The 14,094-nt window shown below is 46.3% G+C and overlaps 1 protein-coding gene across 1 annotated transcript in view; it reads left to right on the top strand.

The window, feature by feature from the left end:
* The window catches only part of LRGUK (leucine rich repeats and guanylate kinase domain containing), a 53,541-nt gene extending 49,886 nt beyond the window's left edge, over window positions 1-3,655 (top strand). The window contains exons 20-21 of the mRNA XM_059817035.1: window positions 2,463-2,632; window positions 3,504-3,655. Of these exons, the coding sequence (XP_059673018.1) occupies window positions 2,463-2,632; window positions 3,504-3,655 (322 nt within the window). The remainder of the gene's footprint in view (window positions 1-2,462; window positions 2,633-3,503) is intronic.
* Window positions 3,656-14,094: the final 10,439 nt, after the last annotated feature.

The following is a 14,094-nucleotide window of genomic DNA, read 5'->3' as shown; positions in this document are numbered from 1 at the left end:
TTCAGGTCCATGTCTGCTATATTTCATTACTCGCTTTTACCAGTAGAGGTGTTTGTAAGGATATTGAAATGATCTGGTTACAGCATAACAAGGAGAGGAGAAGAGAGGAGGTGCAAAATATGGTCAGTTGGAGAGTAGAAACTTAACTTCTTAATCTGTTACTATACCTTTGTTATTTGCAAGTTTGAGGGTGGAGACAGAACCTCACCTACTATTGACCAGTGAGTGCATTTAACAAGGAACTGTCTCAAATATTTAATTGCACGTCCCCATTCCTGCCAAACACAATCAAATGAAAAATATCCATCAATTGAAATATTATGACATCATGTGCAATGATGTATGTTAGGATTTGGCAGTCCAGTGCAACCATAATCTAAACAGAATCTGTAACAGTCCAGTGCTTTACTCCTCAACTCATTACTAACATATTTTGTATTTAGTGCACACAGAATCCATTTATCTCATTACTCCATGGGGTGATACTGGTTTTTTTTTAAGCTTCCTCATTTTCATTTCTTTTCCATTTAGCTGACTGGGAAATTTTACTAGAGGGAACATATGCCTGCTTCACCTATAATGGTTCTCTTTTCTGTGCTGAGGCTGTCAGGGAAGGACTAAAGATAGGTTATCCAAACTCATTTACAGGTCACCTGGCAAAAGCACAAAGGAGAGGTAGGTTCTCATCTCCTCTGCCCCACTCCTCCCAAATATCTTGGACATCTAGATAGCAGAGACCTCAAAAGATCTAGTTTTCCCACTTATTTTTGATGTTATTCTCATTGAGTAGTTTTACAAGAAACCTTAATTAAGTTAAATGTTTCCTATGACACTTGTATTAAAAAAAGCCTGGGTACCTGCCTTCCCCTTACACCCTGCCAAGTGGTATGTAAATTATTTCCCACAGTTTACCTTGTCTTCTGCTCTTTAAGAAGGGGACGGCTGGGGAGAAAGGCAATGGAGATTTTTGTTGAACACCTTAGGATGCTGGTTTTTAACATAGTGCATTCATGTAGTTGTGGCTAGAGATCCACAGGGGCTTAATTCTAACTATATGATATCTATTTTTAGCCTTTATTTGTAGGCGAGTGTGTGACTATGTTCTCCGAAGCAAAAGCAGAAGTAGTCAGCCTTTTAAAAACTGGACTAGATGTTGAAGAGTCCAAGCTGCTGTTTATATTGAGCCTGTTTTTACTAGGAGTGGTAATTTCTTATCCCTACCACAGTGATGTCTGATATGTATTACAGGCAGCTAAAAATGAGATTACAACTAGGGTTAAGCACTGGGCTAGAGCATTCAGTGTTTGATGAGCATCCTTGGATGCAGTGGACTTCAGAGGAAGATGCAAGCACTCAGTACATTACAGGATATAATATTTCTTTACCTTGAAGGTAATGGCAAAATTCTCATAGACTTCCACAGTACATCTAGTGACAAGATAATTACTTGTTTCTTGTGGGAGTACCACACTGTTTTATCTCATTATTTGTGATCCGTTCTTCTTATTGTATGGATTTATTAAAATACCATTGAAATACTTACTTTCTTTTCCCCAGAACACTGTAATCACAGTATTCTCACAAGCTCAAATGCTCCTTGCAAGAATTGCAGGATGAAAATCTTTGGCCCTGCACCATGGATAAGATCAGGGTGGATAATCTTTGAATTTCCTGCCAGATTCATACATCTATGAATCACTTTCTCTCTCCTAGACCAGAACAGTCCTTTCTGTATGAAGAAAGGCATTATGAAATGCCTTAAGCATTGCTTCAGAAATATATTACGGTTTTGCATTAAATATGTAGTTATTGATGTCTCCATATCAGTCAAGGCCTTTTCCTTACTTTTCTTGAAGTAAATTGATAGTATATAGATGGAAATGGGAAGCCTTTATCAGAACAAGCTACAACATGGTCATTATCATTGTCAGGGTCTCAGACCACTCAGGCTTGGGCTTTGACTAGATTTTTGCAAGAGATGTAACAGGTCAGAGGTGCCTTGGGTACTACTCACTGATAAATGGCTACTCATGGTCTGTTTTGTCACTAGGATCCTGCAGAAACACTTCTTTTCAAGGCAATTCCTATTTTCTTTTACTCACCAAGAGAGAACATCGTCCACAGTGCTGAACCACAGCTTTGGAAACAAGGAGCTCTGAGTCCTGATCTCACATCTGAAGCTGATGTGTTATGTGGCATGAACCTCTTTATTGCACCTGTCTGTGTGATTGATTAATTAAATCAATAAATGAAAATTGAGAGGGGTAGTAGTTGTGTTTGCTAGCACTAGAAGTTTTGAGAGAGTTGTAATGTGTGAAAAAACTTTGTGTAACTGATAAGTACTGGGATTTATTTCTGACTTTGACTGAGTTGTGTGACTGCAACATCAGTAATACTGTCAAACCTGGTGCATATGATTTTTTTATTGCTATTTTAAAGCATGAATCGTTTGCCCCTCTCAGCTCCAGAGAATCTGGTCCTGCTAGTGGACAATTTCTAATCTCAGGTGGTGCACCTGCTGCTAAAGGTCTGCTGGTTCGAACCCCAGTTCCCCATGCTCGTCTCACTGAGGAAGACAAAGCTGAGCATCAAGATCCAAGAGGAGCTGAAAATGGAGGGGGCAGATTGAAAGGTTTGAACCATATACCAAAGTAATAGCTTTGCTCAGGCTGCATTCTTGCTCACTGTAATGGTAGTAGCTTTATTTGGGTGACAGGGCAGCTTCTTCATGCTTCTGGTAATGACACACTTACAAGCAGCAATGTTACGATGTGGCAGAATCATCAGTGTGAATGCAACATACTCAATACAGCAGCTTTCTCTCAATGAACTTTTGGAGAAATTAAAAACAGTGACTGGGCTACAAAGGGCTACGAAGATGATTAGGGGACTGGAACATCTTTCTTATGAGGAAAGGCTGCGGGACTTGGGTCTTTTTAGTCTGGAGAAGAGAAGACTGAGGGGGAGCTTATTAATGCTTCTAAATACTTCAGGGGTGGGTGCCAGGAGGATGGGGCCAGTCTCTTTTCAGCGGTGCCCAGTGACAGGATGAGAGGTAATGGGCACAACCTTGGTCATAGGAAGTTCCATCTAAACATGAGGAGGAACTTCTTTCCTTTGAGGGTGGCAGAGCACTGGAACAAGCTGCCCAGAGAGGCTGTGGAGTCTCCTTCTCTGGAGATACTCAAAACTGGCCTGGATGCATTCCTGTGCAACCTGCTCTGGGTGACGCTGCTCTGGTGGGGGGGTTGGACTAGATGATCTCCAGAGGTCCCTTCCAACCCCTGTCATTCTGTGATTTTGTGACTGCTTAGGCATAAAGTTAGTCCTCCATATGCATGAGGTAGAGCAGTCACTGGACTACCTGAAGATATTACTCTTTCCCCACCCCACCCCCCAAAACACTGGGGTTTCTGCTCGAGATATGCTTTGTGGTAAATTTTGACTTTTCGTTGAAATAAATACCCTCTTAGTGCTTCCTCACTTATTTATAATTTCTGCAGAGACTGAACTCCCTAGTGACAATCTTCAGAGAAAACACAGCAAGTCCAAGACTGGTTCTTCTCATGTGCCTCAGCTCATCAACTGGCCAGGCTCCCACTCCAAACCTGTCCTACCTCCAATCCCAGCTGGGCGGAAGAGGACCAACCCTTAATGGCGACTACTAGCCAAGTCTTTGTCTTGAATCTTGATTCTACACCGAATCTTTCTGTCTAACAGGAACACTGATTTTGATATGTTTCTATTCAACAAAGCAAAGTCTATCAAATAGTATTTCTAAATCCATTTCTGATTAACTCTCCCAAAAAAAGTTATTTATTTATAACTTTATTAAAAAGTAATTTCTGTATTTCCCAAAGCTAGAAATTATTTCCCCAGGCACTCTCAGCTGGGAAATGGAGTAGATTTTTTTCCTAACAGCCACATGACCATATCTTCCATTAATTTCTCTCTTTCCTCCCCCTCCTATATTACAGATTTAATTGAGGTGTGGAAGCATCAGGGCCTCTGATAATATTGTCTGAGTTGTAGGACTAGTGAATTATTCTGAAGAGGGATTTTGTGAAATGTTCAGAGTTAAGTTGGGAGTGAAAACTAGTCCCAAGTCTTTTTTTAATAAAAAGTGTTTTTTTGAAGGGGTGAGACACAATTCTTTGATTTGCAAGTGTATTTAAACAACCTAGTAAGGAGTCATCAGGAAAAATTATTAGAATTATTAAGAACTAGCTGAACCTGTAAGTAGTATGTGAAGATTTGTTTTTCTGTATGTGGAGCAGAGCTCTGACCAGTAAATAAAACTCTTGAATTAATATTTGTCCTGATTAATTTTCACTGACATTTACTTACAGAACAGATAGTGGGGCCCCTTTGCCTGAGCACCTTCCCCCAGGGAGGGGCATTTGCTATTCATATTACAGCGTGGGTCCTCAGAGACCTTTGCATGTACAGAAGAAGACATGACTTGTTGCCACAGCGTGGAGTCACGTCCATGGAAGAGGTCTGGTTTACCTCACCGTGCATGTTCACAGTGTGGCCAAGGTTTTTTTGTTGTTTAAATAGGATGAACTGAATGAAGCAACACAGCTCATGGTAAGTAATGGATAGATTCAGATAGCCTGACCCCAAATTCCAGGGAAGCCTGTAAAACAACTCAGCTTTTTATTAAGTAAGTAAGTAGTTTCCTTTCCATATAGCAGCTGGCTATATCCTCAAGCTGAAGAACAACAGCTCTTCCGAGGCACCAGGTTTTTATCATTGATTTTGGCAGAACAAAAAGCAAGGCTGCTCCGTTGCCTGGGTTCAGAAGGAGTTCAGGCAGCCGAAGCTGCAGTTTCAACCTTAGCGGGTTTTTTGCCAAAGCAGTTCAGCCGGGTGGGTACCTGAGTGCCACTGAGTAACTGCCTAACCTCCACGCTTTCTTCAGCAAATCCCACAGGGCCTTTCACGGCCGCTTTGCCTCTGGAAATACCTTTGCAGAAGCTGGCCTGGCTGTTACAGCTGGCTGCACGGTTGGTTGACATGGCTGCTGATGAGTCTTATCGGTTTTTGCTGTTTTACAGGTGACAGTAGTTTTGCCAGTGTCGTGGTTAATGAATAGGTACAAGGTACCCCGTGGTTCATACGCAGCAGGACCAAAGATGATCACACATCCTCGCTTAAATTAGGAAGGTAGTACAGTCAGTGCAAATAAATCAGTTTTCTCCCGGACACTAGTGCAAAACCCCATGTTTAGGCCTCTGCTCTGCATTGCAGGCTGGGTACATACATATGTTTGGAAAATAATGGCCGTGGGTGTTGAGTGATACCCCAGTCACGTCTCTTTCCTTTTGCTTCCATTCCTGCCCAGTTCTCCAAGCCAAGACCACTTCCACATTCAGCCCCAGCTCTCCACTCTTCCCTTGGAATGGTTACACCCTTCTGTGTAAAACAGAGCAAAATATGACAAGTTATCCCTGAACTGTGCTGAATTTCCTCTGCTTGAAGTGTGCAATCCTGCAAAAGCCTTGTACATCTTAAGCGAGTGAGCCCAGCGATTCAAACTACTCTTATTTACAGCAACAGGCTTAAATGTTAAGCTTTCCAGTGCAGAAATTCTACCTCTATTTTGATTATATAGAGCTGAGCATACAAATATGTTACTCTTATTTCCCAGCTGTAAAAAGAAATCATTTGTACTTCTGTGATCAGGGTATTGGTTATCTTACTTGCATTTGTATCAGACAATAATGTTTGAAGAGAATCTCCTATTTTGCAATCAATTCTTGGGCCCTGAGTATATTTGAAAATACTTCCAAATGTGGCATGTTCGGTGGGGTTACGCATGCGGTCTAGGGGATAAGGACCTTGCATGGAAGTAGGACATGAGATTTTAAAAATATCAGGGAGAAGCTGAATTTGCTGAAGTCAATTGAGCAAAATGTTCAGTTTCTTGCCTTCCCTCCCTAAGCTTTTACTGCTGTGCACTCTCACTTGTTCTCTTCCCACTCTCCAGCAGACCACAGATTGAATTGCTAACCCAATTCACAAGGTACCCGACAACAACTGCATGATGCTGACCTGCCCTTTGTCTACTGCACCCTGAAGCATGGAACATCTGGCCGAGTTTGAAGGCAGAAGTACCGTCGGATTGCCGATATGTAATATTTACATTTCATTTAACAGATTGTGAAGCTTTGCAGTTCATCGGTTTTCGTTTAGAGCGTTTATTTTTGGCTGAAAGTACAGAACTTGTAACTTGGTGCCTATATATTTATAGACTGGCAGATAAAAGCGGGGCTGTTTCAGGGAACTCTGTTTTTATTGGCAGGAAGTGTGTTTGGATTACAGCAGAGTAACACCTTAAGTTAGTCATAGTCAAACAAGTCTCCGAGTCTTGAATTTTACGAAGGGGAGTATAACAAGCTGTTTAATTTCCCTTTTTTAAATTAAACATTCAACATTCAATAAAACCAATATCTGGTTGCTGCCTTGTGAATGCAAATGGCTTTACCAGCCGGAGGATGTAGCCACGCGCTTATCACACAAGCGGTGTCGTAGCCCTGTGTTACACATCGGTAAATCAAGGCAGAGGAAATTCCACTGATTTGTGTTAATATCTCATGAGTTTTTCTACAGGAATTGGGTCAAAACCCAGGATTCCTGCATCTCTGCTCAAATGCAGAGTCTTTGCAGTAAAGTGGAGGAGACCGTGCTTATACAAAAGTGTTTCAGGAAGTCAAGGGCAGCTGTTTTATCCTGATTCCTCCCTCCGGCCAGTAGCAAGGTGGTAGGAGTTACAACTGGAGTTACAACACGGATGCTGTAGGACAAGGAGCTGCCGCATTAAGGAATGATGGGATTGTTAGGCATAAGTGGAGGGTGTTTTAATACAGACCTGTGCCTGAAAGAAAGGGTATGAAGTTTGCTAGCTAAAAGTTTGATGCACAGCTCAGGGAAGACTTCCAGGGGCTGCAGAATAGGTCTATAAATAGCTGCTCCTGGAAATCTGCTGAGCATATTGAGTGCTGGAGGCCAAGATGCTCCATGAACAATCACAAAGTGCGTAGGCAGCCATGGGGCTGCGGGCTTGGTAGAAGACGAGAGCAGGAGACATGTGGCGGCTCGGATTTTCCAGCATTCACTCCCCAAATTAGTAGCTGTATTTTAAAAAAATAGGTGCAAAATGGTTTGGTTTGGTACTCTGACCTTCATCTCCCTGCCTCCCTCCTCCACTAAACCCACTGATATGGGCCCTAGAAACCCTAGAAGCAAGAAACCACTGGTAGAGGCTTGACTTGCTGGTGAGACCACTGCGAATCCAGCAGCTACACCTTTTTATTCTATTTTTTTTTAAGCATGTTCTGGAAACAGAAGGGGAATAGTTGCCAGTATTGACCAAAGGGCTGTTTATTTCTCTGCAGAGCACACACATCCATTTCTAAAAATACCTTCCTGAAGCACCATGTCATGTCCCAGCAGCGGCTGGCTGCCCCGCTACCTCTGCCTGCTCCCTCGGGAGCTTGTCTAATTCAATATGCTGCATAATATGCTGCTAATTTGGCAGCTGTCAAAATGAATTATAATTTTTTTTAACAGTGGAGGCGAGGAGACTTGCCGCTTGGTGTGATTACACCAACTGCCCGTGTTTCTCTTTGCATCCCTGATTCAAGGGTGAGCTGGTGAAGGGCTTGAAGGAGACCCATTAGGTCTTTCCTTGGTCTCCTGCACTTCTATGGTGTTGCTTCAACAACAACTGGAGCCACATATTCTCTCCCCATGGTCTGCGGGGTTGGAGCTCAAACAAGGGCCCCTCGGTACAGAGTCAGCCCTGCAGCCCCGGTGTGCAGCCCCTGCGGTGCTCAGCACTGCAGTCCCTGCGTAGGCTCTGCACTAAATCTTGCTTCTTGGACGTACCCTTTCAATAACCCTCAAAAAATATTTCAAGCTTCTGAGATATTTTTTTCTGCCTCCTGTAAGGCAGAGGGAGACGAACCCTCGTAGCTGAAGCTGAATTTCATTTTCCTGCAGGGAGGAGGAGGAGAAGGAGGAGGCGGCTCCTACATTTTTATCATTCGTGCTTTTCCCTGCTCATACCTCAGAGCAAGTAGAAGCATGACGGTGTAAATCAATGATGTCCATCACAGAGGCCTGAAGGCTCCACAGTGAAAAATCCCCTGAGGGTCCTTCCAGAAAAGAGACCTTCTCTGGAGACCCACATCTCCATTCCCCAGTGCTTTCCTGGCTGGTAACAGCACAGAATCACAGAATCACAGAATCACTAAGGTTGGAAAAGACCTGTAAGATCATCGAGTCCAACCATCAACCCAACACCACCATGCCCACTAGACCATGTCCCGCGGTGCCACGTCTACACGTTTCTTGAACACCTCCAGGGATGGCGACTCCGTGACCTCCCTGGGCAGCCTGTTCTTCAGTGCTTCACCAACAGTTGGCACACAGCAGTTAGCCCGTGCCTGGAGCAGAGATAGGGTGGCATCATAAATCCTCCAGCAGGAAAAGGATGGTTTCCCATATGTTGGAGACTATGTGGGGTTCAGAAGCAGCCAGGAGTGGTATTCCTTGCAGTAATCCCATGCTTTGGGGCTTCCACTAGTCGACTGTGGGGACTATGAAGACCCATGTTCTTCTCCTCTCCTCATCTCACTTGACATTTAATTGACTCCGAGCATTGCACTCCACCTTCCTCCGAGGCAGGGCATGATGCAGCTCTCCCCAGCCCGAGTGCCTGCGTTTTGTGTGATTGCACCCAGCTGATACGATCTCAGGCCATCTGAAACACAGCTGGTGTGTGGCTGCGCACCTTCACCACAGCCCGCACTCGACGAGCCATGGTGCCTTCCAGGCCCTCAGAATGGAGAGCTACCAACAAGCCAGCAGTCTTGGCTGATGGAGCGGGTTGGGGGTATTTCTTCCTCTTCTCAAGGGTCGAAGCAGCCACCAGCACAGCAGGAATGATGCTCCAGGGACTGCTTCCTCCCCTCCTGTCCTGATGGAAGACACCTCTCCTTGTTTTAGGTCCCTTTCCAATGCCCACTTTCTCTGCAGCAGTTCAAGTGTCACCCTGTGTCACCGCTGTGTCATCCTTTGGGCAGCATCTGCTTTTTGCCCTCTAAAGAGAGGACCAAGCTACCAGTCCAGGGGTTATTTCCACCTCTGCGATTTTTACCACCCAGGATCTTTCCAGTAGCGCAAAACAGGGTAAACCCCCCTGTCTTGGCATCCATGGCCACAGGCATCTTCTCAGCAGAGACGATGTCACCTCCCTCTTCCCTGGCTGGTCCCCAGCACGACCTACATGGGCTGTGTGACTCTAAGGGATGCTCCTGCTTTGCTGCCTCCCCCTCAGGCTGGAAAGGGGTAAATGAAGTGTACCCATGCCCTGTGCTGAGGTCCTTTGGTCAGTTCAGGGTCGGTGCCTCCACCTTCCAGCTGCTTGGGGAGAGTGGGGGGAAGCGAAGGGTGAAAGCCATCTGGTTATAACTGTATGGAAATGGAAAAATAATAAATACTAAAAATGTCCGGCAAACTTTGGAGAGCTTTCGAAGAAGGAAGGGTGCCAGCAGAGACCTGTAAGCCTGGGCCGTGATGGAGGCAAAAAAAAAAAGGTTCTTCATCCTCCAAGCTCTTCCCCTTCCAAATTTCCCATGTCAATAAATCTCACCTTCTTGCCCTTTTGGGCTCCAACTGCTGATTTACTATTGCTATAATGAAAGATGCTGAACAGAAATGAACTGTGTGGCTCCAAGTGATTTACAGAGACATCTTTATCCCTCTCCTGCTCCTTTCATTTAATTTAGTGGCAGGAGCAAGTTTTTTTACACCTTGGAAGTGACGAGGATTTCATCACGTTTCCCAAAGGAGTTCAAGGCTTTCCCTCTCGCTTTAATAAAAAAATATCCCTTGTTTCTCTCCGACCCACCATGGCGAGCCAGGCTGCGACGTGCCGAGGAAAGATTGAAAGCATTAATAAACACCAGCCCAGATTCAATGAAAGGCAAACGATTTTGAACAGAAATCTGAGCTGATGAAAGCGGAGCCTGGCTGATGAGGATTTATTAAACGAACGGCTGCCAGTATCTGGGGAAAGATGATTTGTTAAATTAGACATATATATACTTGGTAACTGCTGGAGGATTAAGAGTGCCCATTAAAGCTCTGACATGGGGAAGGTTTAAAGGTGTGTTAAACATGAAGCAATGGCCAGGATTTTAACGCCACGTCGCTGTTTCTGCAGTGATGGAGACGTCACCGGCGTCTGGAAAGACCACAGTAATCACTTCATTTCTTGCTATTTTTCTTTTTTTAAACCAGGTCCCACGTGGGAAGCTCGGACCACTCAGCTCTGAGTTAACGGTTAAGCACTGATGCCAGGAAGCTTCATTCCCTGTTTTGACCTCTCCCGGGAGAACACCACGGCAAGCGAAGCGGCACTCTGTGCTGCATGGACGGGATTCCCAGAAACTGGGAGCCTAAACCAACTCTTGAGTCTTGCTTGGGGACCTCAAATCCTGATGGTTTCCTCAGTACCGGCTGCTTTAGGCTCAAACTGCTGCCCTGAGCCAGCTCCCCCAACCCCTGTGGGTGCTGCCGGGGTCCTCAGCTGCCCAACTCACCCACCCGGGTGCACTTAGAGACCGTCTGCAGCAAGTTAATGGATAGAATTTATTGTAAGTGCAATTAAAAAGGAGCCTCCCCCAGGCCACCCTTCACTTCTCTTGCCTTCCTACATCTCCCGCAAGCCCCCAGATCTTGGTTCAATACCCTTCCAGCAGGAATCACAGCTGACAGGGGTGGACGAGGCGGGTGGTCCTGGTTTAGTGCTGCAGAAAGGGAGGGAAACAGCCACTGAGCAAGGCTGAGTCTTTCCTACCTTCTCTCATATTAAAGGCAGGAGAAATTGTGTGTTGATTTCAGAGTCCCGCTAATTTTCCGGTCACTGGCAGCTGATTACCAGTAGCGAAGCGTGAAAGGAGAAACAAAAAGACCAACGTACTTTGAAGAGGATACGTATTTATTTTTTGAAAAAAACAACAACAAAAATACCACCCTAAACCCGATCAGCCAACCCAAAAGCTCTGCAAATCCATAACACTGATCAAAAAGTATTTTGGCTCACCCACTTTTCCAGCCTCTGCTAAAAAACATGTGCTATTATCTCTACAGTAAACATTAAAACCAAACAAATCAGTAGCCCCATTTTGGGGGGGAACCCTAGATTCAAATACTAGTTTTGGCTAACGGGGCCCTTCTGCATGGACCTTCCCTCCATCTCACAGCTGGGCAAGCTCACCTCCTACAGCAGGAAGGGAATCGCTGCCACTTCTGCAACGCTGTAACAATTATAAATATTCAGAAACACACGGATCACACTGTAAAGTTAAAAAAATACCTCTGACAACAACAAATAATAACCCACCGTTGACACCTGGTTCAAGTGAAGACCAAGTACAGCACATGGTTAAAAAAAAAAGAGAAACCCAACCATCCCCAAACCTACCAGCATCACACAGAAATTGGAGACAACATGCAATTACCTCGACACAAAGAGCAATCTGGCGAGTAGTCTATGTACAGTATGTTACACTCACTCAGGCACCTGCTCAGCTATTGCTTCGCTAAATCCCCAGCCCAGGCTACAGCATGCACCGCCACGGCCACGTAACAGGAGCTACAGCTCCTGCTGCCCAACCGTGAGTGTGGCTTCTGTCTTCAGCCTGGCGTTACCCCGGTGTTTTAAGCTTTGACAAACCCCACCAGTTACTCGGTGTCCCTGATGCTTTCGCGCTGAATTTGCGTCGCCTTCCCCTGCCTCCCTGTCTCAGCTGAAGCTCCGTGTAAATAGCTTTGAAGATCAAGATGAGGGATAAAGGTTTTGCCTCTCTCTGGGTCCCTCCTGGAGCCTGCGCAAACAGCTGGAAGTGAGAGCCGACCTGCACTAGGTGCTGGGGCAGCTGTTGGGAAACGGTGTCCCCATCCACAAAATCCTTGGAAACATCCCGTGTCTGACACTCAAAATACAAGAGGTTTTTTCAAGCTCAGGAAAAATCAAATCCAGAAGGGGAAACCCTTCAGCATCGTAGGAAGGAGTGAGCTGCAGGTCCTGTCAGCATCATACTGGCTCTGCTTGGGGTGGAGTTAACTTCTTCCATAGTGGCCTGCATGGTGCTGAGCTTTGGATTTGTGGCTACAACAGTGTCGATAACACACCCATGTTTCAGCGCTTGCACAGCATCATGGCTTTCCCTTTTTCCCTCACTTTGCCACCCACCAGTGCTTAGGCCATGGGTGGGCAAGAACCTGGGAAGGGGCACAGCCAGGACAACTGATGCAGGTAAAAATCAGCAATAAAATCAGAGGGGAGGGGTTTTTTGAGAAGGTGGCCGTTGCTCGGGGCTGACTGGGCATAGGTCTAACGGCGGGAGGAGGTGAGTGGTTGCCTTTGCATCACTTGGGGTTCCGCCCCCCCCTTCCTCTTTTGCTTATTAAACCGTCTTTATCTCTACTCACAAATTTTCTTGGATTTGCTCTTCCTATCCCCCCCATCCAGCCCCACTGTGGGGGACAGTGAGCGAGCAGCCACGTGGTGTTTTGCTGCCAGCCAGGGTTACCCCACCACAAGCACAGGTTTAATGCTGGAGGGGTTGTAACCACCGAGGCTGGAAGCCACAGGGACACTGAGTGGAGGAGTAACGGAGTATAGTCCTTGCTTGGCCAAGCTTGATGTGAGTCAGGTTGACATTGCTGGATGCTCTAATTACTACAGCAGAGCAGGGACAGTATCATGATGATGAGAACAAGGTGCTCTGGGAAAATTGAGCCAGCACAGAACAGTGCTGCCGGCTGCTCCAAGACCAAGACAAGGCTGCGCGCTAACCCTTGCTCTGCCCAATGCTGAGCAGCTCCTAGAAGAGCTGCGGCTGCTGCTCCTCACCTTGCTGGGAGACAGGCGTTGCCTGCATGCATGAGGACACACACCCAAAGCTCTTGAAGGCCACTCCCGCCCCAGGTGAGAGGTGACACTAAGGGACACCGGTCCTGAGCGAGGTGGATGCTGCTATGAAGCACAGAAATGCCACGAGCGAAGCTGATGCCCAAGGGGTGGGAGAAGAAGAGAGGAGAACTGGGTGAAGGGACAGTAAAACCAGCCCCCCCCCAGCAGCAGAAATAAGCTCAGCTGTACTGGCCCTTCTTAAGTTTCTTGGCATCATTTGAACCCTGAGGTTGAGCTGGACCCGGGGGGGGACCACAAGTGCACTGGGGGCTCAGCACAGTTCGTTGCAGCTGACTGCTGGTAACAAAGCCCACTGAACACGCTTGTAATGAAGGAAAATGTAGGAAGCGACTGAAAAGTGACCTGCACTGAGGACCTAACCAAAGCAAGAGGAAGCCATGACACCCTCCAGCTGGTGAAGTATCAGGGCAACACCTGAGAAGGACTCGGTGAAGCCTCGACAGCACTTCACCATCTCCCTGAGAAGGCTGCGAAGGTGACACAGTGGCACTTTCTGTCTCCTTAGCATCACCCCTTTTTGGTTTCCTCAGGCTCCCAGCTGGGCCCTGCTTCTAGTGATGGGGGCTTGGTGGCTTGGGAAGCAGCTCCCTGAGCCGTTCCCCAGCGGAGGATCCAGCAGGTGTATCCGACACACTCCCAGCACGGGTGGTAGGATCAGGCAACAAGGACTCAGGTTAACAGCCAGGCCTGGCATTTCCCATGTAACTAACAACCTGCTGCACAAACAGCCCTTTCCCCAGGGCTCAGCCATCCGCTATGGCCACCCCGGACATTAAAGGACAGCACCAAACAAGCTCAGGGTCCAGGTCATCAAAGCCGGGAGGAGTGGCCAACAGCACCACAACAAGGCTGGGCTCCTAACAGAGAACTGGGTCAGCTTTTACATTACTTAAAAAGGGTTATTAAAATGAAAAAAGCGGGGGGCAGGTTGGAAGCAAAAGGGGTTGCATAAAAAAAAATGCAACCTTGCAAAAATAACCGTATCATCTCTCCATGATCCATTTTAGGTAGGTTCCCAGCGGAGGCTCCACGTTTCCCAGGAGCTTGGCACAGCCAACACCTCCCCCGTGTTATAAAAACAA

This window comes from Gavia stellata, chromosome 4 (genome assembly GCF_030936135.1).
Source record: "Gavia stellata isolate bGavSte3 chromosome 4, bGavSte3.hap2, whole genome shotgun sequence".
Taxonomy (NCBI): domain Eukaryota; kingdom Metazoa; phylum Chordata; class Aves; order Gaviiformes; family Gaviidae; genus Gavia; species Gavia stellata.
The sequence above is the reverse complement of the archived record's forward strand: the minus strand, read 5'-3'. Positions and strand labels throughout refer to the sequence as shown.